The 26,196-nt window shown below is 37.7% G+C and overlaps 2 protein-coding genes across 2 annotated transcripts; one reads left to right on the forward strand and one right to left on the reverse strand.

Moving 5' to 3' along the window:
- Positions 1-2,886: 2,886 nt before the first annotated feature.
- LOC135154103 (uncharacterized protein K02A2.6-like) lies at positions 2,887-7,659 on the reverse strand. The gene is made up of 3 exons (XM_064099339.1): positions 4,881-7,659; positions 3,603-4,289; positions 2,887-2,993 (listed from the first exon to the last, which is right to left on the reverse strand). Exons 1-3 carry the CDS (start codon positions 7,657-7,659, stop codon positions 2,887-2,889), a joined length of 3,573 nt encoding a protein of 1,190 aa, XP_063955409.1.
- A 2,663-nt stretch (positions 7,660-10,322) lies between these two features.
- Positions 10,323-25,464, forward strand: LOC135153073 (F-box and leucine-rich repeat protein 13-like). Its single transcript, XM_064099850.1, has 11 exons — positions 10,323-10,573; positions 10,972-11,081; positions 12,147-12,300; positions 13,122-13,251; positions 14,371-14,590; positions 17,018-17,180; positions 20,151-20,270; positions 20,986-21,112; positions 22,142-22,360; positions 24,319-24,482; positions 25,058-25,464. Exons 1-11 carry the CDS (start codon positions 10,425-10,427, stop codon positions 25,365-25,367), a joined length of 1,866 nt encoding a protein of 621 aa, XP_063955920.1. The 5' UTR covers positions 10,323-10,424; the 3' UTR covers positions 25,368-25,464.
- The last annotated feature ends 732 nt before the right edge of the window (positions 25,465-26,196 follow it).

The raw sequence follows: 26,196 nt of genomic DNA on the forward strand, positions 1-26,196 counted from the left end.
CAAAATTTATAAAATATATACCGGTAGTTGCAAGCAAGCGACATAAGCATAATTTTGACTTTTGGTTACAAAAATCCAATGAACAATTTCGCAAGATTCTCTTACCTTTTCCTTTTTTTTTCTTGTTCGTGAATTGGGGGCATGCAAGACCCCCCCCATACAGCACCACTCTTTGTTGTCACTGTCTAAAATTTGATTTAAACTTTGAGAATTTGAATTTCTTATCTAAGTAATCCAAAGGGATAAGACAAAAATATTTGCAGATTACTTATTTCAAAGTATTGTTATACCTATAACTCCCCAACTCTGCTTTAGCTGCACTGCACGTTGCCTAACGGCCTTCCACCAAAGGGCCAGGCCGTCTCGCCCCGTGAGCAAGTGACCGCGTTCGCGTTAGTTCACCCGAAGCCATGACTAAATTCTGACCATAAACATCACCTAACTAATCACTCTCTGACAATATTTCAAAGTATCTTTTATTACAGTCGATCCTTTGGGCCATTAAACGATAATATTTCAAATGTTATCATGACAAACAATTTTAATGAGATAGTGGCATTGTAGAAAAAACAAATTTATAAGCACGAAATGGCACCAGATAAATCATCAAACATACAGCGCAGCGTTCGGGACTGGTGAGTGGTACGGCTCGCTTGGAGTTTTCGCCCCGACGAATTCGGCGAAAACGCTACCATTGCGCCGTGCGAATGTTCAATCTGCGGCTCTCAATCAGAGACTTGAATGTCTCTTTTTGCATTATCGAAAATGTATCATAGACTTTGTTTGATTTGTTTACAAGTAAGTTGCATATCCGTCGTGATAATTAGGAAAATCCATGATGTCTTCTTCTAATTCTGTAAAAATTACCTCTTCAAAGTGCCTGTGTCAGAAAATTGCCGGAAATCGTAAAAACTTGCCTAAAATGTCTCTTTTTGAAAGTTCATCCATGGTCTGGAAAAAAATGTTATAATTTATGTAGACGTATACCGTAAACAAATACATCCTCGATCACTGAAATGAAGTGTTTGCTAAGCTTTTATATCTCAGACCGCGTTACCATGGCAACTTGGGAAACCCTCTATTTTTTAGTAATAAAATTCTGGTTTTAAGGGTCATTTTAGAGACATAAAACTAACCATATTTTGAAGTATTGGATTTAAATTTCACATAAAACTGAATTATCTATGTTTATACTTTCGTATATGAATATTCATATTTCTTATAGAATCTTAGTTTTTGATTGGTCAATGTTTCAGCCATGGATAATAACTGAGCGTAAAAAAATCTGAAAATGCGCATTTTATCGGCAACCGACAAGCAAGATGGCGGAACACATTAAGTTGGCGCTATGCACGTACGTGCTATGTGAAAACAATTTGTAGATTAGTGTATTGGGATTTATATATATGATGTTAAAAGTGTGCTTTTGCAATCAGGGTATAACTGTTAAAATGACTTCCTGTGCATCATAAAAAGAAATCTGTGTGCTGTTAATGCAAATCTAGGATGGGATGTCTAAGGCACTGTTACGGCAAGCTGCAAGTCCTTTTAAATAGAATCTAGTAATATGCTGCTAGATGAGCGCATATTATTAGTATAATAATAATGATGGCGATGTCTTGCTGAGCTCAGCAACAGTCCCTTTGGATTTATATATATATATTTATATAATTGTGAGGAGCAGGGACCTATACATTGCTAGGGTGCTTTAGAGTATATATTTGAGAGGATGCTATAAATACAGCGAGAATAAGCAATGAGACGTAGCCGGGGTTCAGTTCATCAAGTTCATTCACCAGCTTTTGGCCATAATTGGGCCTTCTTCAGGTATCTGAAGTACAAGAGAAACAAGTGGCCATAATGTACATGTACAAACAAATTTGCGGAATATGTATACACAGAAGGTCACCTTCAGAACAAACTCTTCTTACTCTGAGAGCTTGGCTATAGGGGATGCTTTTGAGACAATGTTTGGGATGGAAAGAGGAAGGTAGGAGGTAGGCATGTGAGTCAGTTGTTTTCTTGTAAAGTTCTGTTTGTATTTGATTATTGTGTGAGGTTAGTGATACGTCCAGGAAGTGTGTTTGGTGGTGGGATGAGGTGAATGTGAATTTAATGGAGTGATGTATGCTGTTCATTTTCCTTGGAATTTTTCAAGTCTACGTGGTGAACCGTTCCACAGGAAGAAGATGTCGTCTATATATCATTTCCATGATTTTGAGAGCGTGGATAAATTCATTTGATAATGGCTGTGCCTTCGACTTGATATAATGTTTGCCATTAAATTTGAAGTTATTGAGCTTGAGGATTAATTCTAGCAATCTGATTAGTTGACTGTTGGGTGGATTTTGGTTCTCTCTTGAGTTAAGTGCTTCTTTTCAAGCTTCCATTCCTTCATTATGGGGTATGTTAGTGTATAGAGATGTTACATCAGCTGTTGCTAGGATTGTTCTGGTGGAAATTGTGCTGTGGTCTCTTTACATTTAATTGATGTGGTTCAGGAAGTGAGTAGTGTCTTTTATGTGGGAGGGGAGTTTTTCGGTAAGGGGGCTTAGATAGAAGTCAAGGTATTTAGATATTTGGACTGTTGGACATGAGCAACCTGATACTGTAGGTCGGCCGGGTTGTTAGGTTTGTGTATTTTTGGAAGAAATAGAGATTGGGACGTGATGGGTTCTTTGGGACAAGTCCCTGTTGGGTTTCTTGGTCGATTTCAAGTTCTTTAACTGTTTCTTTGACCTTCTCAAAGTGTATTGGTGTGTGATCCTGTTTGAGTTATTGTTTGAGAGTTGTCTTTCAGCTTCTGTAACATACTCAGAAGAACACGTCATGACACAAGCTCTGCCAGTTCAAGTGTGTTTAATGCGCAATGCGACTTCGCTAACGCTACACAGTAAATTCAATCATGCGGACACCTGTTGGTGCTATGTCGGTAACCATGACAATCACATACCTTACACTGCTTCCCCTTTTAACAAGTGGATTCTCCGACACTGCATAAATTCGCAATGTTTTGAAAATAACATAATATACCAGCAAGTAATCTCAACAGTAAATTTCACAATTCAATATCATGTTTCCTTTTTTTTTTAAGTAGGCTATGCATCTTATAGCTATTTGTTTTAGAAAATGTTTAACATGAAAAGCAATAGTTTCTTTTGGACTCAAAAGTAGCAAATACGATTCGTCTGATAAAGTAGTTTTACAGATCAAAAGGGTTTTTCAATTTCTCTATTATTTTAAAGTCTATAATATCCGCAATCTGACATTTCTTTATTAATGCTCATGAGTATCAAATAAATCATAATTTCATGTATAAATGCAATGTACTTCACGGTTAATTCTTTATTGTAATAATATACTGAATAAAACTTTTAACTTTTCAAACTCTCTATCCTTCCTTCTAATAGATCAATACATTTTAACAGAGATATAAGTCTGTGTATGTATTAGAAAATAATCATACTGTTGTATGTGCTTGAAATTAAATATTCCACATATAATTATCTCACCTTACTTGCATGTCGTGTTATAAATTACACGTGTTAACACTTGTTAACTCATGCTTTATTTTGAATAAATTAACCTGTCAATTGGTTTACGGAGTCTATGTGATCTTCGAGGTGGATGTGGTGAAAGTTTTTGAGTAACCCCGGGTATAGCCCCTGGCTGTACATCTGTACTTGGGCCGCTTGTACTTTTGACTGGGGATTTCTCTAATCCCACTTCAGAATTTAACTGCCGAGACTGTGCGGAGTCTGGCAATGAAATTAAATCAAAACTATCATCCAAATCTGCATGATCACTAGACTCTGGCAAACACTCTTGGTTATATTGGTTATCACTTGCTTTTAACATGTGATCTACATGAACACTTCGAACTCTACCACTTATATCAACTAGATACCTTCTACTTCCACAAACAGTAACAACTTCTCCCAACTCCCATTTACCTTCTTTGTGTGGGGGAGCAAGGATACAAACGTTCTCACCAACATCAAATGAACGATACCTACGACTACCCTTGAAATATCTCTTTTGACTTGATTGTTTGTTTTCTACTTTTTGAGATAGATCTGGTAAAATCAAACTTAGTCTTGTTCTAAGCCTTCTCTTCATCAAAAGCTCAGCTGGTGTAAAACCAGTAGTTGATTGAGGAGTAGTACTATACTTCAACAGAAAATTGGCTAGTCTTCGCTTCATACTAAACTTAGAACTACCATCAAACACTTGCTTTTTCAAAGCTTCTTTCACTACTCTTACTGTTCTTTCTGCAGCTCCGTTAGATGCTGGATGGTAAGTGGGAACTAAAATATGCCTAATTCCATTTTGTTTCATGAAAGTTTGAAATGCTGCAGAACGAAATTGAGGCCCATTGTCTGAAACTAACTGTTCGGGTAAACCATGACAAGCAAAAATGGACCTGAGTTCATTCATTGTTTTCTCAGTTGTTGTATTAGTACCCATATGAATTACTTCTATCCACTTAGAGTGACTATCTATGAGAACAAGAAAATGCTCACTATCAAACTCACAAAAATCTACATGGACTCTCTGAAATGGTCTAGCTGGCCAACGCCATGTTTCTAACGGTACTCTTGGTGGTTTGCTTCTGACATTTTGACAAACAGAACATCTACTAGAAATTTGCTCAATTTCTTTGTCAATACCAGGCCAAAACATAAATCCTCTAGCAACAGCTTTCATCGCTACAACACCTGAGTGCTGAGAATGAAGTTCATCAAGTAACTTATGTCTCAATGACTTGGGTATTATCACTCTATGTCCCCATTTGACACAACCCTGATCACATGACAACTCAAACCTTCTACTGTGATATGGTTTCAACTCATCATTCATTGGTTCTGTTTCTGACCAACCATATAAAGTTTGTTCATACACTTGTTTCAAAACAGAGTCTTTCTGAGTTTCTGCAGCAATCTCTGTTGCTGTTACTGGAAAGTTACTGTCTACAACATCAGTAACATAGATACTACCTTCTGTACCATCTTCAGAATCTTCGTGAGGCAAACGAGATAACGCATCTGCGACAGCGTTCTCCTTAGAACTGAGATACTCTATGTTGTAGTCATACTGCGAAAGAAGTATTGCCCACCGCTGCACTCTTGATGCTGCCATTGTCGGAATCGATGACTTAGGACCCAACAAATGAAGTAGCGGCTTGTGATCAGTGATGAGCGTAAAGTTTCTACCTAGCAGATACTGATGAAACTTCTTGATACCGAAAATGATACCCAACGCTTCTTTCTCAATCTGAGCGTAATTACGCTCACTCTTCGTCAAGGTGCGTGATGCAAATGCGATTGGCTTTGTTGCTCCAGTATCCATCACATGACTTATCACTGCTCCTACACCGTAGCTAGATGCATCACAAGACATCTTCAATTCACGCCTGTTATCATAGTGAACAAGAAGTGCATCACTGGTTAACATTCGCTTGCATTTCACATATGCTTCCTGTTGGGCTTTCGACCATTCCCATTTCTGTTCCTTCTGTAGTAACTTATGGAGCGGTGCTAACACTGACGCAAGATCCGGTAGAAATCGCGAATAGAACTGAACCATCCCCAAAAATGATCTTAGCTCGGTCACATTCTTTGGCTTAGGAGCATTGATGATTGGCTCAATTTTCTCTTTGACTGGTTGAAGCCCCTGTGAGCTTACTTTCAACCCTAGGTACACCACTTCACCTTCCACAAAGGCACATTTGCTCCTTTTTAGCTTCACATTATGATCATTCAAACGCTTCAATACTTGCGCGAGCACATCAAGATTTTCATCCACTGTGGTTGTAGCTATCAATACATCATCTTGATTACACAAGCAATGGGGGATACCTTGAAGAATCTTATCCATTGTCGCTTGGAAGATCTTCGGTGAGGACTTAATTCCATATGGTAGTTTTGTGTAGGAATACAATCCCATATGCGTGTTGATAGTAAGATACTGCTGACTTTGCTGATCCAAGTTGAGTTGTGCATACGCGTGAGAAAGATCCAACTTCGAGAAAACTTTGGTACCTCCCAACTCTGCATACAAATCCTGCGATGTGGGAAGAGGATAACACTCATCATCAACTGCTCGATTGACTGTGGTCTTATAATCTCCGCAAAGACGAACACCTCCATCGGCTTTCGGCACCACTACGATCGGAGTTGCCCAGTCGCTGTAGTCTGTCTTTACGATGACTTTGTTTTTCTCAAGGTTTCTTAACTCTTTCTCAACTTCTTCTTTCAGTGCGTACGGTACTGGTCGCGGTCTACAGTAGACTGGAGTTGAATTCTCCTTGATTCTTACATGCGCTTCCACACCAGAAATCCCTTCATAGCTGTCTTCAAACATTCCGCTATACTGTCGGAGTAGACTCTGCAATTTTGAAGACTCAACATGGAACACGTTATTCCAATCTAACTTCAACTTAGTCAGCCAGTTCTTACCCATCAGTGTAGGACGATTCGTGTAGCTTGTTACCATCATGGGCAACAACAATTTATTCCCTTCATAGGTGACTTCACATTCAAATTCACCACACAAGTCCAACTGCTGACCAGAATATGTTCTGAGTTCTAATGAATTTGGTCTCAAAGGTACATCACTGAAGTTTCTCTCATATGTGTCCTTACTCATAATAGAACAATCTGCCTGGGTGTCAATCCTCATAGTCAAGGATTTCTTGTTGATTACAACTTCTGTTTCAAACTTATTGATCGAATCTGTAGCATACACACAATACAAATTCGAATTATGTTGCATAGATTTCTCTAGATCATCAGTTTCATCCAACGCATGAACTTCAGCATTACCGCCAGTTCGACGCGATTTACCTTTACTCGGTACACTAGTCTTTCCTCTATTTGACTTACAAGCTTTAGCTATATGTCCCTTCATCTCGCACTTGAAACATTGTGAACCTTTAATTGGACATTCTTGAGGTGGATGATTTCTGGAATTACAGCGATAACAGTTTCCATGCTTTTTACTTTCAGCATTAGAGGGTTTGGGTTTACCTCCACGACTAGTTGGTTTAGCTTTACGGGTGTAACTTTTCTGACTATTCACACTTCCAGCATTATGAACAGAACGAAGTTCACGAGCATTTATTGATGCCATCTCCATCGACAACGCAATTTGGCAGGCTTTATCAAAATCTAAATCTTGAGTATTCAACAGTTTGTTCTGAATTTGTTCATCAGCCAACCCGCAAACAAATCTGTCTCGCAAAGCTCTATTCAAGAAAGATCCATAATTACAATGTAAGGATAAATTCTTTAAGGCAATGATGAACTCACCAACTGTTTCACCTTGTTTCTGATTTCTTGTTCCAAACTTGTAACTTTCAGCTATCTCTAACGGCTTAGGATCGAAATGATTCTTCAACTTATCGATGATGTCGTCAAATGTTGCATCTTTCGGCTTGCTAGGCGCTAACAAATTTGCGAGGGTTACGTAGATTTCTGTTCCAATTTCAGTTAGTAAAATTGCCTTTTTCCGTTCCTTCACGAATTCAGCATTCTGGGAAGTTTCAACGATGTTATTGGCCATGAAAAACAGTTCCATACGTTCGACATATGAAGTAAAAGGTTCGCGAGCCTTCTCAAAGCTCCCTAGCCGTCCGATATAGCCACTGGGCGTCGCCATGTTGTATCACGCATTGACTGAATACACGTGCGAATACCATGTGCGAATACACGAAGACTTCCTTCCTAGTTCCATCAACTGTACGACGGTAACTTTAAAGTTGAATTAAGAAGACGATTCCAAATATTGAGATATTTACATTAATAGCAACCTTACAACCCCCCAAACACTAATAGGTGATTCGACCCCCCATTTTCTTTTTTCAAAATAGTGAATTTGAACGATTTATCCCTACCCATTTTCCCTGAGTTCGCTCCTGCAATGCCTACCGAGACGGGTGTTCTTTGAGTGTGACGTCACCGGGGGGTAAAGCAGTGCCGTTTTGTGTACTATGCACGTACTCCTTCATATGGAATAACTGCAGTTGAAGTTGTATCTGCGAGCCATAGAACTTGCAAAGAGGAAATGATTAAAATATTTGTGGCCGTACTATTATTCCAAATATGTGAATTCCCTCAGAATGATACCATAGACCCTAAAGGAATAATTTCAAGGTGAATAATATGAAATTTGATCGAGATCTTCTCACCAGTCGATAACGTAGCAGACGTGTTATTATGACATATTTATCCGCGTGTGACGCGGCTCTTGAAAAAAAAAACACAGTTGGTTGCGGAATTGCTTTGTGCCGACCGGCCGCCCGCTCCGGCGCAGCTAGCTGTCGAGCGACCGCACCGTTCTTGTTGTCTTCAACCATAGAGATGTATACTAATTACTATATATATCTTTCTGTCTTCAACTCACTTGCGAATTGCGTTTGTATGTGTGACGGTGACCCCTAGCGTAATTAAATATAGAAAACAACCCAGAAGGCCGAGAAAGAATACTATACGTTTGGTTCAAGATTGTTCTGTGGAATGAGCTATGAGTGGAAATGATCCAGAGGATATAAAAGTGGAGTCAATTAAAGACAAAAGAAAAGAAGAAAAAACGCCAGGGGATCGCTGCACGGCCATGAACTAAGTCGACATACCAGACCATAACAGTACACTCAATGCCTAGCTGGGTGTTGTGTGTACTAGTATTATGCGTTCAGCGCGCGCTGAGCTCGCCGCCGGAATTACTTTCCAGCTACTCACTTGATTGAACATCGTGATAAAATAAATGAGAAATAATGAAAATATCATTCAATAACTCACTGTTTGCTATCTTACATCATGATTGAAGAGTTCATGGTGGTTATTCATACTGTTTTTTATACAGGGAAAGTAAAGATTTGTACATATCAGTCATATTTGTTTGATTTGAGTTGCTTTGAAAAAAATTTGTAAAATATCTTTCTCTCTCTGCATAGCATTTCTGTATGACATTCAGGCACCTCTTATACTAAATTCCCCCCGGTGACGTCACACTCCGAGTGACTTTTCTGTACACTCGTCTCTCGGGCTCTGACAGGTGGCTAATTTCATAGACTTTCAAAGCAAAATATCGAGAAGGCAGAGGATTTTTGTGACATGCTATCTGTTTGAACAACTTATATATACTATATATTGTATGTAGAACCTATATTTATGGAAACTCACCCCCTTCTTAATTCAACTTTAACCAGAAAATGTCACTTTATGACCTCAAAATTAGGATCAAACTTTCGTCTCACAGATTAGCAGTCCCTTGACCAGCAAAATGAAGACTTTAAGGCTTTCGTAGACTCTTTTCTGAGCATCCTCGTTGCCAATTTGTAACATACTCAGAAGAACAGCTTCCTATATGTTTTTTTTAACTACAAATATTGATGTAAATGAAGTCAACAAAGAGATCCTAAGTTACTACAAGTACTGTACAAAAGGGAAATGCCAGAGTATAAGTAGTATTCAAAGTTTGGTGCCTTTGTTAAAGTTAAGGTGCCAGGTGCCCTATTACCGTGCGGAAACGACTACGGGTATATAATCAAGCATAGGATTCTTACTAAGTACCTGTACCCCAACAAACTATATATTTTTGGAAAGCTTATGAGCTGATCTACACAAAAATTTGCACTGTGGCATATTAGCTTTATGCATAAGCAAAATATGGTCATTCAAAGTCATGACTTTAAAAATCATGATTTTTCTCTATATGAACTTTCTATGGTTATAACTTCACAACATAGAGTGTAATTTAAGTTTTGATGGATTAATTTAATTCTCTGACTTCTTTGTGATGAATTTATGATGGCTTTAAGAAATATTCAGAGTAGAATTGTAAAAATTATGGATTAAACAAGCAGTCAGATAATGAGAAATTCAGAAAGGACTTTTATACACAACTCCACCTGTGGGGGTACCATGCACAAAAACTATCATTATTTTGTTGTACTCTTCAAGATACACAATTCTACAAAATTTCATGCAAATCCAATGATTAGAACTCGAGTTATTACATTTTTCATTAAAAAAACCTCAATTTTGTATAATATCACGATAAAGAAAGGGCTATAATACTAATAATAACGGACATTTGTAACGCGCCAAGTCTGTCACATAGTGTATGTAACTTGTAGTCGCTGCCATATTGTGCAATACAGTAGCTCTCCCTATTTGGCCAACAGAGGGTGGTAGTCCACTTTGCTACATGGAATATCTGGGGCTTCAGCCAAAAAAAATCTGGGGATTTTCTGATTTTTTTTAAGGCAGTATCAAAGGTTTTGGGGACAGATTTAATCACTTCCGGTGTGTAAAATACTACTTCCGGTTTGAGAATTTTATGAAAATATGTTTTAACCCCCCTCTTATTAAAAAAAGAGGTAGAATATTGAGATAAAACAAGTTGCATGATGAAGTACACACATGAAACTAGCAAAGGAGACCAAAAAAATAAAATCATTAAAAAAAAAAAAAATTAGGGCACCTGTCACCTTAAATTTATTTTGTAAGTTCATTACTTTCCCTCTTTTAATTTTTTCCTCACAGGTTGACCTGTCAAAGACAAAGAACATGTAAGTGTGTTTGTTTGTTTGTTTCTTTGTTTTTTGTTTATTGTTTGTTTATCACAGCTTCAAAGCCTTTACACAATTCTGGTGAGCAAGGGTATAATAATAATAATAATAATGATAATCTTCCAAAGGTAAACTAAGTGATAGAATAGAGTCCAACAGCTAAAATTAACTCTCAATTGTTCTGTAAGTAGATTAAATGCTCAAACTTAAAAACTGATTTTCTCAAAAAGTTTTTTACGGGGGCGAATTTGCAGATGGACTCTTTTGCCAGGCTGGAGCCGAGCTATAGAAGCTCAATGGTGTGTAAACATATATTATTTGCCAAATGTTGGGATTCTGTTTTCCTGTCTTCTTTAAAGATTTTGTTTCTATTTAAATTCAATGTTCTCCCTTGGCAGTGTGACTGACAATGTAGTGACAAGTCTCCTTCAGCATTACAGGCCCTATGTTGTTCATCTCAACATCAAAGGATGCAAAATGCTCACCAAACCAAGCTTCAAAGCCATTGGTAAGCATTTACTATCGTACAACGCCTACTTAGCTTGTTGTACGCGAGCAAATGGGAGGCTGAATGTCAAACATTCTTACAGTTGCACACATGACGTACCATCCAAAATGTACCGTTGCACGGCTTTAGGAGTTGACGTCACAATACGATTTAATTCATTGCGCTCAGTAAAAATTAAGGTGCAATACACGTATAGCCTGCTGGCTAAATGCGCAATGCTGCCCAAGGTCACGTGCGCTTGTGGGATTTTGCTTTTCGCTTTTTAATAATTTTGCTCCCTTTTCATTCTGAGGCTTTAAACAACACAAATAGCGAATATTCGTATTCGTGCAATGGTGCGAGATTTCGCATTCGGTGAAAGAAAGAGACGCTCTATTCAACTCAGGCTAATGCCTCGTTGAATAGAGGATCTTTCTTTCACCTCATGTGAAATTTCGCACCATTGCACTCATGCCTATTCGCTATTTGTATATTAATAGCTGGATTCTTACCACTAACAGCATGGTTACCCTGGGTAGCCACTACAATTCTGAAAACTGTTCTCCCAGCGGGCCCTGCTATTATTATTGCCCCGGCCTTAGCTGGGCTGTCTAGGCACTCAAGCATTTGAGGAAGCTCTTCCTAATGGGTACCCATTCACCTCATTTGGGTTGAGTGCAGCACATTGTGGGTAAATTTCTTGCTGAAGGAAACATGACATGGCTTGTAATCGAACCCACATCCCTCAGATTGAAACATAAAGAGTCAAAACCACTAGAGGATACAAAGCGCAACTTAAAAAATAATCAAATAACAAAAATCTTTGTATGAGTTGTATAATTTATAACTAATTGTATAATAACTCACTATCATTCTGTAACTATTCAACAAAAATATTTGTTTTTGTTGTACACTGTATAATTTGTATGATGTTTCTTTTTCTGTTTACACTACTATACTACAATTTTATTTATTAATAAAAAATGTATATGTTTGTGTCCTGAGAAGCTTGAAGACTCTGGAATACATTTTGCAATGCCCTTCCCCATTTCCTATTGATATCAAGTATGTATTCTCTTTTTGCAGGTCAATGTCGTAACTTGCAGGATTTAAACTTATCAGAATGTCCAGGACTGAATGATGATACTATGAAGTATGTAGCCGAAGGTTGTTCTGTCTTACTTTATCTCAATGTCTCCTTCACCAACATCACAGATGCTACACTGAGATTATTAGCCAGGTAAATGTGTTCTTTATTTGTCATAGGTAAATAGGTAAATACATCTACATGTATATGTGTATAATTCATGCCTTGATTTATTTCTGTCTTGATATTTGCAAGACTACTCGCTTTAATGCAATGTTTGCCCCCTTTTGAGCATTCAAGGAATTCCTTCCTCCCAGGTACTGATTTTCTACACCTGGGTGGAGAGTTGAAAATGTAAATAAAAAGCCTTAACCAAAGGACATGAATGCTTCTAAATTATACATTTTAAAAGGCAAAGGCAGCCATATCTCGTATTGCATAATATTATTTAAAAAATATGTGTAAGCAATCATAATCCTTTGAAACACACAAGACTATGAATGTCAAAACGTGGTTGGGCCCCAAAAGTAGATTTGGTTGCAGGACTAAAATTGTTTCATTCATCAAAAGATTTTAAAGCATTCAGTCAACTGCATTATTTATCTAACTCTGAAAAATGCGTAGTATGTATCAGGTTTGACAATTATATGTGGAACGTTGTGGCACAGTGGATTATTCTCCGGACTTTGAAACAGAGGGTAGAGTGTTCAGTTCCCAGCCATGGCGTAATTACCTTCAGCAAGAAATTGATCCACAATGTGCTGCACTCAACCCAGGTGAGGTAAATGGGCACCTGGCAGGAGTTTTTTCCTTTGGATGCAGTGCACATAACAGCTGCTCTGCTAAAGCCTGGGTTATGCTGCATTTTAACTGTAGAGTGCTTAGAGGCTTCTGATAAAGTAAGTGTTAAGCACGATATTTAATAGCAATTATAATTACTATAATTACGTTTTTACAATGACTTGTTTATATAGGTGCTGCAGCAACCTACAGTACTTGAGCCTTGCATATTGCAAACGTTACAGTGACAAAGGGCTTCAATATCTTGGGACTGGCAAAGGAGGAAGGAGATTAGTCTATCTTGATATGTCAGGGTGTCCTCAGGTATGTTATATATTTTGGGTCTTGGGTCTAAAACCTATTAGAGCTGGGTTATTTTGACCCACATTACAGCCGGGAGGGGGGGGAACAGCTTCCACCTCCAACCCCCCCCCCCCCCCCAGCAAAAAAATACATGGGGGCGATGGGCGAATTCGCCCCGGAAACGCCTAAAGTCGCCCTCGAAATCACCCAAAATCATGCTTTCGGGGGTGACATAAAATCTTAATGTCGTCCCCGAAATTATTGCCGAGCGATAACAACTCAGCGGCCCACGAGCACCATGTGCTCGAGCTCCGCTTACCATTTAAAAATCATCAAAAATCCGCACTCAAAATCATGAACAAGCCTTGATAATAGCGAGCACAGTTTCAAATTCCCCTATTTTTCTAGGGGATGAGGTAAATATCAGACAATAAATCATCAAACAAAGCTCCATCTATTTTACAAGGCCGGCGGGAGGCTTACGCACGCATTCATTGGCGTTTGTACTAGCTAGCCAGTCTGTGCTTTGTCTCTCTGCCGGAGCTCTGGGGGACAATTCGCTCAGTAAAGGCCTCAATGATGGTGATTTTCTGTTTCAGACAGAGTTTACTTTTCGGGTACATTATTCAAAACTGCAAATAAAGTTTGATGACTTCTTCATTGTCATGTATATTTAAGTTATTAATGAATACATTCTTACGAATTTAGACTCCCCCATAGAGAAATGCAATTTTCGTGGAGATCTGCGTTTTCAAAGAACTTCAGGAAAAGTTAGGATATGTGGGCCTTTATTATTGCAATTTTTTCATATGTATTTCATTATTTTTCAAATTTAATGTGTATTTCTCTGTTTGTTTGTTTTTACTTTTTATATTTATTGTTTTTATAATGGAATTGGCACTGAGATCTGATCATAAACAAGACAAAATTGACATTAAAACTTAGAAGTAGAAATAATGATACATTTATTAATTTTGGCTCAAAACACGTTTGAATTGGGTTTTGTTCATGAATTCATGTTTTTCGGTAAGCAAGTTTGGGTCCGACATATACTCCTGAAATGTTGTGTGATGACTTGCAAGCTTTTGTGTTACCTGACTAGTTATGAAAAGACAACATGTTTTCTGTTTCATGCATTAGGTAACCGTGAATGGCTATAAGAATATATCAGGCGGGTGCCCGAAGCTGCAGCATCTTATTATCAATGATTGCTTCACTCTGAGAGATGACATGATTATTGCGGTGGCAGGCAACTGTCCTAACATCCGCAGCATTTCCTTCCTCTACACGCCCAACATCACAGACGGGGCTCTGAAAGCATTTGCTGTTCATCGAAAGCTACAACAGATTAGAATTGAAGGTGAGTCACACGTATCCCAACTATAAGTATAAATCTAATCTTTGACTCAAATAATTTTTTTTATATAGTCACAAAATCAATTCTGCAATGTCAGAGCTTATTATATTTAAAGATTTTTTTGTACATTGTCGGAACTCGTCAATGATATTGGTACTCTATGTTGGAACTTGTCCATGATGTCATTGCACTTGATGAAATTTTCAAAATATAGCTCCCACAAGAGTTGCGATTGATCCGATCAACCTCAACTATATCGAAATCCATCATTGTCATAATTCTTCCAACATGAAAATTGCACAATTCCTTTTGTAAATATAGAGGAAGCATTTTTCATTGTCGAGAAAACAATGAATGTACATGTATGAGTATACATCATTTCTTGAAAAAATTGTTTTAAAAAATTTTGCATTTTAGATGTTAGAGTTTCTGGCTTTCCATAGTTGTGGTTGATTGGATCAATCGCAACTCTTTGTAAGATGGGGCCAAAATGTATATTTGATGTTTCGCATATATGATTTGTATGTAGCTCCTGATAGTAAAAGTGTATATAGGACCAGCACCTTACATCTCTACATATTAAAGTGTATGTAATACTAGCACCTTACATCTCTACATGTTAAAGTGTATGTAAGACTAGCACCTTACCTCTACATATTAAAGTGTATGTAATACTAGCACCTTACATCTCTACATATTAAAGTATATGTAAGACTAGCACCTTACCCATCCCTTGAAATAAGCAGCTGCAGACCAGGGGCAATTTTTCAAAGAAAATTGCCCCCAGCTCACGGCTTTTTACAGGAACCGGGGGCAATTTAAAATATATATATATATAACGGTGAACCACACCGCAAATTTGTTTATAGTATGCGCAGCTCCTGCAATTTTTTAATTAGTACATGAATAGCATGCTAAGTATTAGGCTTATTCAAACATTTAAGAAATCAGATTTAAATCATTGTTTAAGTGTGTTTTGACACCCTCACTCCACATCCCATTTACAACCACACACACATGGGCTTATTTATTTTTTATCTTTAATGGAACCATGCACGAACAATGACCCCCCAAAAAAAAATTTAAATAAATGAATAAAATAAAAATAAAAAAAAAGATAGAGATGGAGAAAGAGAGAATTCAGATCAAATAATAATAAATTTAGAAAAAAAAAAATAATTTTTAAGGTTTTTTTTTCATGGTTAGAATCACGGTTGTGGGTGAGTGAGTGTGTGTGATTGTGACTGTGAGGTGCACTGGATTGCATATAAATTATGTTAAAGAAATGAAATCAATTGCTAACTCAGTCTATTCAAATTCCAGCACATAGCCACAGGCTATGTACATGTATTGTAGGTTCATGTACCTTAATTTTTTCACAAGTTATTTGAAAATGTAGATCTCCACAGAAAATGCCTTTCATTCTGGGAGAGTCAAAATTCTGTGAAAATGTATTCATTAATAACTTAAATATTCATCACAATGAAGAAATCATAAAGTTTTTTGACAGTTTTCAAAAATTAACATGAAATCTAAACTCTATCATAAACGGAAAATCACCATCACTTAGGCCATTACTGATAGAATTCTCACCCAGAGCTCTGGCAGAGAATATCAGCTCAAACTGGCTAGCTAACACCACACTCAAGTGCACGGCGTCCTCCTATTTTTTTTTTTTTAGATGGAGCCTTGTTTGATGATTTATTGTCTGATATTTACCCCTCTCCAAGAAAGAAATTAACAAGCTATAATTCACAACTATAAGCTAAGTGATTTTGGATTATTAAGTTTTGACAAGCAAAGTCGGCGACTGTGAGAATAAAAGACTTGCACGTCGTATGTGCTGTGAACAGGGATTTATCTCCTGTGCAATTTGAATTACTATATCGCAGAATTGTGATATCCCAACTGGAAATGTGTGCATTAGAAATTGCACATGGTCAAGTATGGAAAAACCGCTACCGGAAGCATGCGCGCACATGTATTACACAAAAAAAAGACGGACGTAGCTCACTTTTTACGGTACAGAGAAAAAGACGCACTTGGCAATTTGAAACTGTGCTTATCGTAAATAGAAAGTTACTTGATTTTGGCTTTTCAGATATTTAAATTACATGTATGTTATGGCTTCACTGCTCACTCACGGCGGGCGCAATTACCTGGAAAATGTTTGCGCCCGGTCGTCAAAATTTTGATGATTTTGGGGCTTTATGGGTGCAATTGATGGCTTTATGAGCGCGAATTTGGGCTCAGCGCCCGCTTATTTCAAGGCTTGACCTTACCTCTCTGCGTATTAAAGTGTATATAGGATGTTACGTCTTTACATATTATAAGAAATGTATAGGACCAGCACCTTTCCTCTCAACAAAGTAAAGTTTATATACGACCATTGAAGGTATGTACCTTACATCCATCTTCTACATATTTCAGGGAACTGTAAAATAACAGATGCCTCCTTCAAGCAGCTTGGTAAATACTGTGCTGATTTGAGACACATCTATGTGAGTGATTGCCCAAGGATTACTGACGCTGCGCTGAAATCTCTAGCTACATGCAGAAACATCAATGTCCTCAATGTGGCGGATTGTATCAGGTAGGATAAATGCTTCTTCGTGGTATCTAAACTAAATCCTCATGATGATCTCCAATATCTGAACAGTACAGGGGAGCATTTCATGAAAGGACTTGTCGGACAATTTATAATTGACACATAAATAAAGCAAACAGAAAGAGATTTTTGTCTCACCTGCATAGCAGAGTGAGACTATAGGCGCCGCTTTTCCGACGGCGGCGGCGGCGGCGACGGCGGCGTCAACACCAAATCTTAACCTGAGGTTAAGTTTTTGAAATGACAGCATAACTTAGAAAGTATATGGACCTAGTTCATGAAACTTGGCCATAAGGTTAATCAAGTATTACTGAACATCCTGCCTGAGTTTCATGTCACATGACCAAGGTCAAAGGTCATTTAGGGACAATGAACTTAGACCATGTTGGGGGAATCAACATCAAAATCTTAACCTAAGGTTAAGTTTTTGAAATGTCATCATAACTTAGAAAATATATGGACCTAGTTCATGAAACGTATACATAAGGTTAATCAAGTATCACTGAACATCCTGCATGAGTTTCACATCACATGACCAAGGTCAAAGGTCATTTAGGGTCAATGAACTTTGGCCGAATTGGGGGTATCTGTTGAATTACCATCATAACTTTGAAAGTTTATGGATCTGATTCATGAAACTTGGACATAATAGTAATCAAGTATCACTGAACATCCTGTGCGAGTTTCAGGTCACATGATCAAGGTCAAAGGTCATGTAAGGTCAAAGAACTTTGGCCACGTTGGGGGTATTTGTTGAATTGCCATCATATCTCTATAAGTGTATTGGTCTAGTTCATAAAACGTGGAAATAAGAGTAACCCAGTATCACTGAACATCTTGTGCGAGTTATAGTAGTTTTCAAAATCAGCACTGCTGCTATATTGAATCGCGTGATGCAGGTGAGACGGCCAGAGGCATTCCACTTGTTAGTTTTTAGTTTTTAACATAATATCTATAAGTGATTTATCTAAGGGACCCTTCCATCTCCACTCCGTGCACTTGTCTCGGACACTGGCCTTGGAAGAGGAAACTCATTTAGAATTGGTATTTGATAGATAAATAATCTTACTGGTAGATAAAATGGTCAACATACAATTAAAGTGTACAGCCAGAAATATATGTGGAATGTGCATTTTATTCCATTACAATGGATTTTAGACAATGAAATATATAGTTAGTTGATTTTGATGTAGATCTTAGAAACAGGTAAACAGCTTATCAAATCTACAGTGGTGCTCAAAATTTAGTGAACCCCCACCAGAAATGAACATATTTAAAGTGTGCAAGTTCTGCCATGCTTTAGATATTTTATTGTGCAGTCAGGTGATGATATAATACATACAATAAAGATTGTTTCTGTGGGCTCACTAAACTTTGTAGTGTTGTCTACATTCAACACTCGGCATGAAGGAGTGCATCTTGTGGTGGGGTTCACTAACTTTTGAGCACTACTGTATATGCTTTAATTACTCTTGAAACATTCATCCTCTGAGGTTTGAAATATTTTCATCACAATACATTTTTCAGGGTAGAGTAAAGGTCAATTCAAAATATATTGTCTCTTTGCCACTCATATGACATCAGCCCCATTAGAGTAAAAGCTGTATGAAAAATCAATGAATATAATGAAAATGCTGACAGGTTAGTGTAGTGTAGGATATGTTATGATAAAAATTATTTTGAAGAAAGCCTGAGGCCAGTATTCTGAAGTCTGGTTTAAATCAAACTCTGGTCTAAATTTGTGGTTTAAATATGGAAAGCCAATTGTGACATTGATCTCTAACAGGAAAGATCCAATCTATCAGCTCTAGATAGTTGTCTTTACCATTAAAGAAACAGGAAAGAGCACAGTGAACATAAGAAATATACAAGTGAACAAAATTTTGACAATTTGGGCTTCCCATAATTTAAGCACACACTTAAGGACGTTCCACAGTTAAAGTGAAATCCATGCCATTTTTACCAAACTTTGGACATAGATACTTTAGAACCTTAATATTCGAAATATGCAAAAATTAACATAGGTCCATGTGCTTGATTTTTTGCTGTAGAGCTTCAAAGTTCACCCAAATTGATGTTCTTAAGAATTGCGCATTCAAAAGAATTTGGCATTTTTAGACCTCGCAAGAATAGTACAATGAGTTTAAACCTCTATTACTCAGTCAAAATACATGAAAAAGTCATCAAATTTCGCAAGAGAGTTAATAATTGTATCGTTAGAATGGAGAATCTATGTATGGTGCTATTTGTTTGCAACTTTAAGTCTAACAGCACAGTCAGTTCTTAAAAATGGCGAAAAAGATAACAAAAACCCAATCTCAAAAATGTGAAATTTCAATAACAGACTACAAAAGTACAATAAATGCTGCACTTTATTCAAAATCCATGTCATTTTCACCAAAATTTGCAAGGTTGTAGAGGAAGCTATACCTAAGAGGTACAAACATTAAAAAATAGGGGTTCATGTGCTTGTTTTCAAACTATCAGCATTTTTATTAGAGCAAATGTGCTTTTTAAAACACCCAAAATGGGCCGAATGCTTAGTATCTATGTGAAGAAAAAATCAAAACCACTCTACCATTTATTCAAACTCGGGGTAATATTATTGATTCTTGGCAGCACTGCAGAGTAAAGTATTTTGAAATTATAGAGAATATTTTTTTGAATGGTCCATGGAATAATTCAATTTTTTAGCTTCATGAAATAACGCATCGGATCTGCAGTTAAAGTGCAGAAGATGAGAAAAATCAGCTCATACCCGCAGCTAATTAATCACCTGTTCATCCATTGTGACGTCAGTGCGCAGAGTGTTAAATATGCGCAGATCATAATGCGCACAAACATAACTGTGGAACGTCCTTAAACCTGACTTCAGAATATGGGCCTGCGTGTTATTGATCTATGTGTACCAAATAACTGATAACATTTTTTTTTTTTTTTTGCTTTTACTTATAGGATTAGTGATAATGGTGTGAGGAATCTTGTTGAAGGTCCTTCTGGTCCTAAACTGAGAGAGATGAACCTAACAAACTGTGTCAGGGTCACTGATGTTTCTATCATGAAGATCACACAGAAGTAAATATCCCTTTTCACTCTTTTTTTATCAGAACCATCTGTATCTATTTCCTGTCCAAAGAACAAAGCATATTCAAGTATAAAACAAGAAAATATAAAAAAAATGTATTAAAAAAAAAGATATTTTTCATTAACAATTTTAGAAAATAATCAAATGCGATTTGTTCCAAAGTTGGGTCAAGTACCAGCCATAAGGTGTGCGGGGGTCTTTACAATGTACCTTACAAATTTCATTATTTTATTCATGTTCTGACCAAATCCTTTGATATTTTGTACACTTTAATGGCATTTGATAAATCTTTGATTTGATTGCATATTGAAATTGCTTCAAGCAAGAAACACATTCCCTTTTTTTTTTCTTGGACCATTACAAAATGGAGAGACACATTATTTTATTGAGTATAAGCGAGACCACTTTCTTGCCAGCCTTCTCTCATCTACTCAAGGCTCTCACCCCTTCAACCCAACCAGCCTTCTACTCAAGCCTCTCACCCTGCCTACTACTCAAGCTTTCCACTCCTTCTACACTCATTTCGAAAAGAATACTCTACTTTCCGACATCCACTTTCTTGCCTTTCCATTCCACTTCATTCTCTATCAAGTTTTACCTCAGGCCTTCAAGGACTTTACACACACGGTGTACCATAAACCACTTCCGCAATTGTTCATACCACCATGCAAACCTTCAAACATCATCTTTCTTGTATTTATACAGATGCTACAGCCTAGTGTATGGTTCATTTTGCTTCAGTGAGCACATCACTGATGCTGGGGCCGAGATGTTGGGAAACATGCCTGCTCTCTCATCTCTAGACATCTCAGGGTGCAATATCACAGACACGGTATGTCAGTGTGTAGAGGAAAATGCTTGGTCATTTGGCCCGAATTCACAAAGGTGGTTTGAAAACCGTTGGTTGAACCCATGGTTTATGCAGATTCCATGTATAATTTATGCTTAATTTACTGCGCAATTTAGTGACTGCGCCAAATCGATGCCTGTTGCAGTGGTTATCCATGCTAGTTTATTCATGAGTCCACTGTTCAAAACAGTGGACTCATGAATAAAGTAGGGTAATCAACCATGTCAACAGACATCAATTTGGCACACTGTGACAAAAGCGTGCATCAGTATTGGACATTTTTTCAGTATACGCGGTAAATTAAGCTTAATATATACATGAAATTGGCATAAATCATGGGTTCAATTGACCGTTTTCAAAACCACCTTTTTGAATTCGGGCCTTTGTTTCTGGGAATCAGATGAGTTTACTCACTAAGGTGATATTTATTACACACATTTTTGGTGTTTCATTGATACTATGTGTAGTTTGCAACTTGACCTGGCCTAAAGTTGCTTTGTTTCATCAGACATACATTTCCATACGCTTCCATACATCCACTCTCGCAGTCACATTGCGAATCACTTGTTGATGGATTTTATTTTGCTTGCCCCCCCCCCCTCCCCTTCTGTTGGACAATGTTGGATCCGCCAGCATTATATCATTCACAATAGTGTGCTATCAGCGTTGGGGCGCTGTGGTCTTGTGGTTACGGCTCTCATCTTTCAATCTGAGGGACGTGGGATTGATACCCAGCCATGGCTTGTTTTCCTTCAGCAAGAAATTTATCCACATTGTGCTGCACCCAACCCAGGTGAAGTGAATGGGTACCTGGAAGGAATGCAAGAGCGCCTGTAGGCAGCATGGCTATAACCGGGGTAATAATGATAATAACATTATTGTAATGCACAGTCAAGTACATAGAAATTGCGCAAAATTTATGTACAATTATTAGTATCATTCATTGATAACTGTGAGTTGTTTTGTTTGATGTGACCTTGATTTAATATTTACAATCGATTCTTTCCGTAGGGTCTTGGTGCATTAGGTAACTGCTATCACCTGCGTGATGTCGTCCTATCAGAGTGCCATCAGATCACAGATCTAGGCATCCAGAAGTTCGCGCAGCAGTGTAGAGATCTGGATCGACTGGACATCTCTCACTGTCTGCAGCTCACTGATCAGGCCATCAAGAATCTGGCGTTTTGCTGTCGCAAGCTCTCCTTTCTCAACATTGCAGGTTGTGGTCAGGTAAATTGTTTGTTCCAGAGACAGAGATTTGTTCATTAGGTATGGGATGGTGTATTTGAATAATAAATCTAACAGATTGAACAGGGTTGATGTATAGTACAGAGGTATTGGTACTTAAACAACTTCTCAGATTGGATAAGATTATGTCAGAGCTCATACTTGTACCTTGGGTTCTTTGCACAGTGGACTTGGTGCATTATAAATCCCATCTATAAAAAATGATTTTTGTCTCACCTGCATAGCAGAGTGAGACTATAGGCGCCGCTTTTCCGACGGCGACGGCGGCGGCGGCGGCGACGGCGGCGGCGACGGCGACGGCGGCGTCAACACCAAATCTTAACCTGAGGTTAAGTTTTTGAAATGACAGCATAACTTAGAAAGTATATGGACCTAGTTCATGAAACTTGGCCATAAGGTTAATCAAGTATTACTGAACATCCTGCCTGAGTTTCATGTCACATGACCAAGGTCAAAGGTCATTTAGGGTCAATGAACTTAGACCATGTTGGGGGAATCAACATCAAAATCTTAACCTAAGGTTAAGTTTTTGAAATGTCATCATAACTTAGAAAATATATGGACCTAGTTCATGAAACTTATACATAAGGTTAATCAAGTATCACTGAACATCCTGCATGAGTTTCACATCACATGACCAAGGTCAAAGGTCATTTAGGGTCAATGAACTTTGGCCGAATTGGGGGTATCTGTTGAATTACCATCATAACTTTGAAAGTTTATGGATCTGATTCATGAAACTTGGACATAATAGTAATCAAGTATTACTGAACATCCTGTGCAAGTTACAGGTCACATGATCAAGGTCAAAGGTCATTTAGGGTCAATGAACTTTGGCCAAATTGGGGTATTTGTTGAATTACAGCCATAAATTTGAAAGTGTGTTGGTCTAGTTCATAAAACTTGGACATAATAGTAATCAAGTATCACTGAACATCCTGTGCGAGTTTCAGGTCACATGATCAAGTTCAAAGGTCATGTAAGGTCAAAGAACTTTGGCCACGTTGGGGGTATTTGTTGAATTGCCATCATATCTCTATAAGTGTATTGGTCTAGTTCATAAAACGTGGAAATAAGAGTAACCAAGTATCACTGAACATCTTGTGCGAGTTATAGTAGTTTTCAAAATCAGCACTGCTGCTATATTGAATCGCGTGATGCAGGTGAGACGGCCAGAGGCATTCCACTTGTTTAGATTCTTATTTAGTTTGAAGAAGCACATCCTAAGTTTTAGAATGATGTATATCTTGTCAAAATTGATCAACAACAACCTACAAATAAAGTACTTCATTGAATGAAGAAGAAACTGGTGAGAGCTTTAAAAAAAGAGAAAACAACGTTCAAGGTTCACTCAAGCATGAGATGTTCTCACTGTGCATTCTCGATTAAACTTCCAAGCAGTCACAAAAAAAATGGTCTCTTGTGTTGTCTGGAATGCCCCCCCCCCCCCTTGGCCCTAAATGTCTGTTTGACTCGCTCTACTGCAGCTGCCCACTCCTACAGAGACACTGTCCCAAAATCAAACACTTCTCTTCATCAATCTTCATATATGCCAAGGACGGCTCGGCTGTGGAATTCACTTCCTGCCAACACATTCCCTTTAGCTCCCAACATGGACATATTAAAAAAAGTGTTAATACACATTCAGTTAGCTTGATATAAAACCCTGTACTTTTAATTGAATTATGGTTTATTACATGGCAGTCATGGGCCACTCTTCATCATTTTATGATGGCAACATCAGGCCCAAAGAACAATCTAAAAAAAAAAAAATTAAGTAACTCTTGTATTTAAATTTAAGAATTTATTTTTAATTCTAATTACATGTTGTATATGATCAGGGAAGTATTGCCGACAATTTCATGATGCATTTATGCTTAGCATGATGTCAGATTTGATTGTTTCGTAAATCTTGATTTCTTTCTATTTCTTTACTGCAGTTAAGTGACATGAGTATCCGGTACATATCGGGTGTTTGCCACTACCTCCAGACTTTAGATTTCTCTGGTTGTATCAAAGTAAGCGATGATTCGATGCGTTTCCTTCGGAAAGGTTTAAAGAGACTTCGGTGCCTCATTATGCTGTACTGTAATCTCATCACAAAGTAAGTTCTGTTCTATACAGCCAAAATATTTCCAGATTTAAAGGGGAAGTTCACCCTGACAAAAAGTTTATTGCAAAAATAGCAGAAAAATCATATACTATTGCTGAAGGTTTGAGGAAAATCTGTCAAAGATTGAAAAAGCTTTAGAATTTTGATGTGTTTATCTTTGTGACGTCATATAATGTGACCAGCTTTATTAACCATTTATTGTTTAGAAAAAAACAAATGTAATGTCATTTTCGTAATAAATTGAAAAATGGGTTTTGTTTTCATTTTTGGATCAAAAATAGAAAATACAGGTATACTTGAATTGTATAGGTATTGGATGTTCCAAAGTTCAAATGAAATTCATGTCATTTTCACCAGAGCACTGAAATATAAGCTGATATATACTGCTGATCAATCAGTTGTTGTGATCATAGCATTAAATGTGTCCAGCATAAAACGTGCAGATAACGATGAGCAGAAACATAACCCCGGAAATGTCCTTTGATAATAATGTGTAAACGTATACAGAGTATTTGATTTATGCAACTTTTAAAATTTTTGTGTTTCGACTTCACCTGTGACCACAGGCCAACCATCAACAAGCTGTCTGCCAAGATTGACAAGGTTGTTTGGAGCGACGACCCCATCCCCAATCACTTTGGGCCTGGCTTTGACTACCTCAACGCTCTCTCCCTCTGCAAAGCTGCCATGGAAAAGGAAAAAGAAGAAAACGAGGATAAAGAAGAGAGAAACAAAGAGGAGGAGGAAGAGAAAGACGGTGAAGATAAGACTTTGGTAGAGCCTAAATCAAGCGAGACCTTAGATAGCTCGTCCTCACATGAGATGAACAGAGCAACCGTCCTCCTCGCGCAAAACGATATTACGCCTGAAAGTTAGCTGGGTGTAACAGGCTTGTGTCCTCACATTGGGTCATCGCGTCGGGTCGAGAAAAGCCCCTCTCCTAGATTCCAGAAAGGTCGGGTCCAGTTTGCCTGACGATTTGTGAAATTTAACAGTGAAATATACAAATGTTCAGGTCAAATTCTCTTGACACCTTGTGAAAATTATAAGTGAAGTATACAAAGGGTTGGGCAATCTGGATCCAACCTTTCTGGAATTTAGGGAGCCCATTCTCTAATGGTCGGGGTATATGATTGTCCGATCAGACGCAATAATCCAATGTGATGGTACACGCCGGTGTAACATGATCACATGTCTTTCTTACAAAAATTTTATTCCGTCCATTTTCTCTTTCAAATTATATTCTATGTGTAATTGCCAGCATTCCTGTATTACCAACGTGTAACCCAAGTAAGACTCTGGTATTTTGGAGGCTGGAAAGAGTATGGGGGGCCTAATTAAAGGGCACCCCAAAAGAAAAAATGAAGATTAAGAAGCATGCCAACAATGACATAATCTACAACATTGTATATTTGATTGTTCCCAAAGTCTATGGTTGGAAATTTAAGCATTATGTCTGTTTCCTTTCTATTTATGTAAATCAAGATTTTATTTATTAAAAAGTGTGTTCTCTGTATCATTTTGTTTATTTCCAACATGCCTACAATAACTTTGTTTTTAAACAGCTTGATGTCAATGATTTATCTGGTCTTAATCTTGATAAATCAAGAATTGTAGTATGTTTTCTTTCTTTTCATTTTTGTCTCACCTGCGAAGCAGAGTGAGACTATAGGCGCCGCTTTTCCGGCGGCGACGGCTGCGTCAA

The sequence above is a fragment of the Lytechinus pictus genome, chromosome 5 (assembly GCF_037042905.1).
Source record: "Lytechinus pictus isolate F3 Inbred chromosome 5, Lp3.0, whole genome shotgun sequence".
Lineage (NCBI taxonomy): Eukaryota > Metazoa > Echinodermata > Echinoidea > Temnopleuroida > Toxopneustidae > Lytechinus > Lytechinus pictus.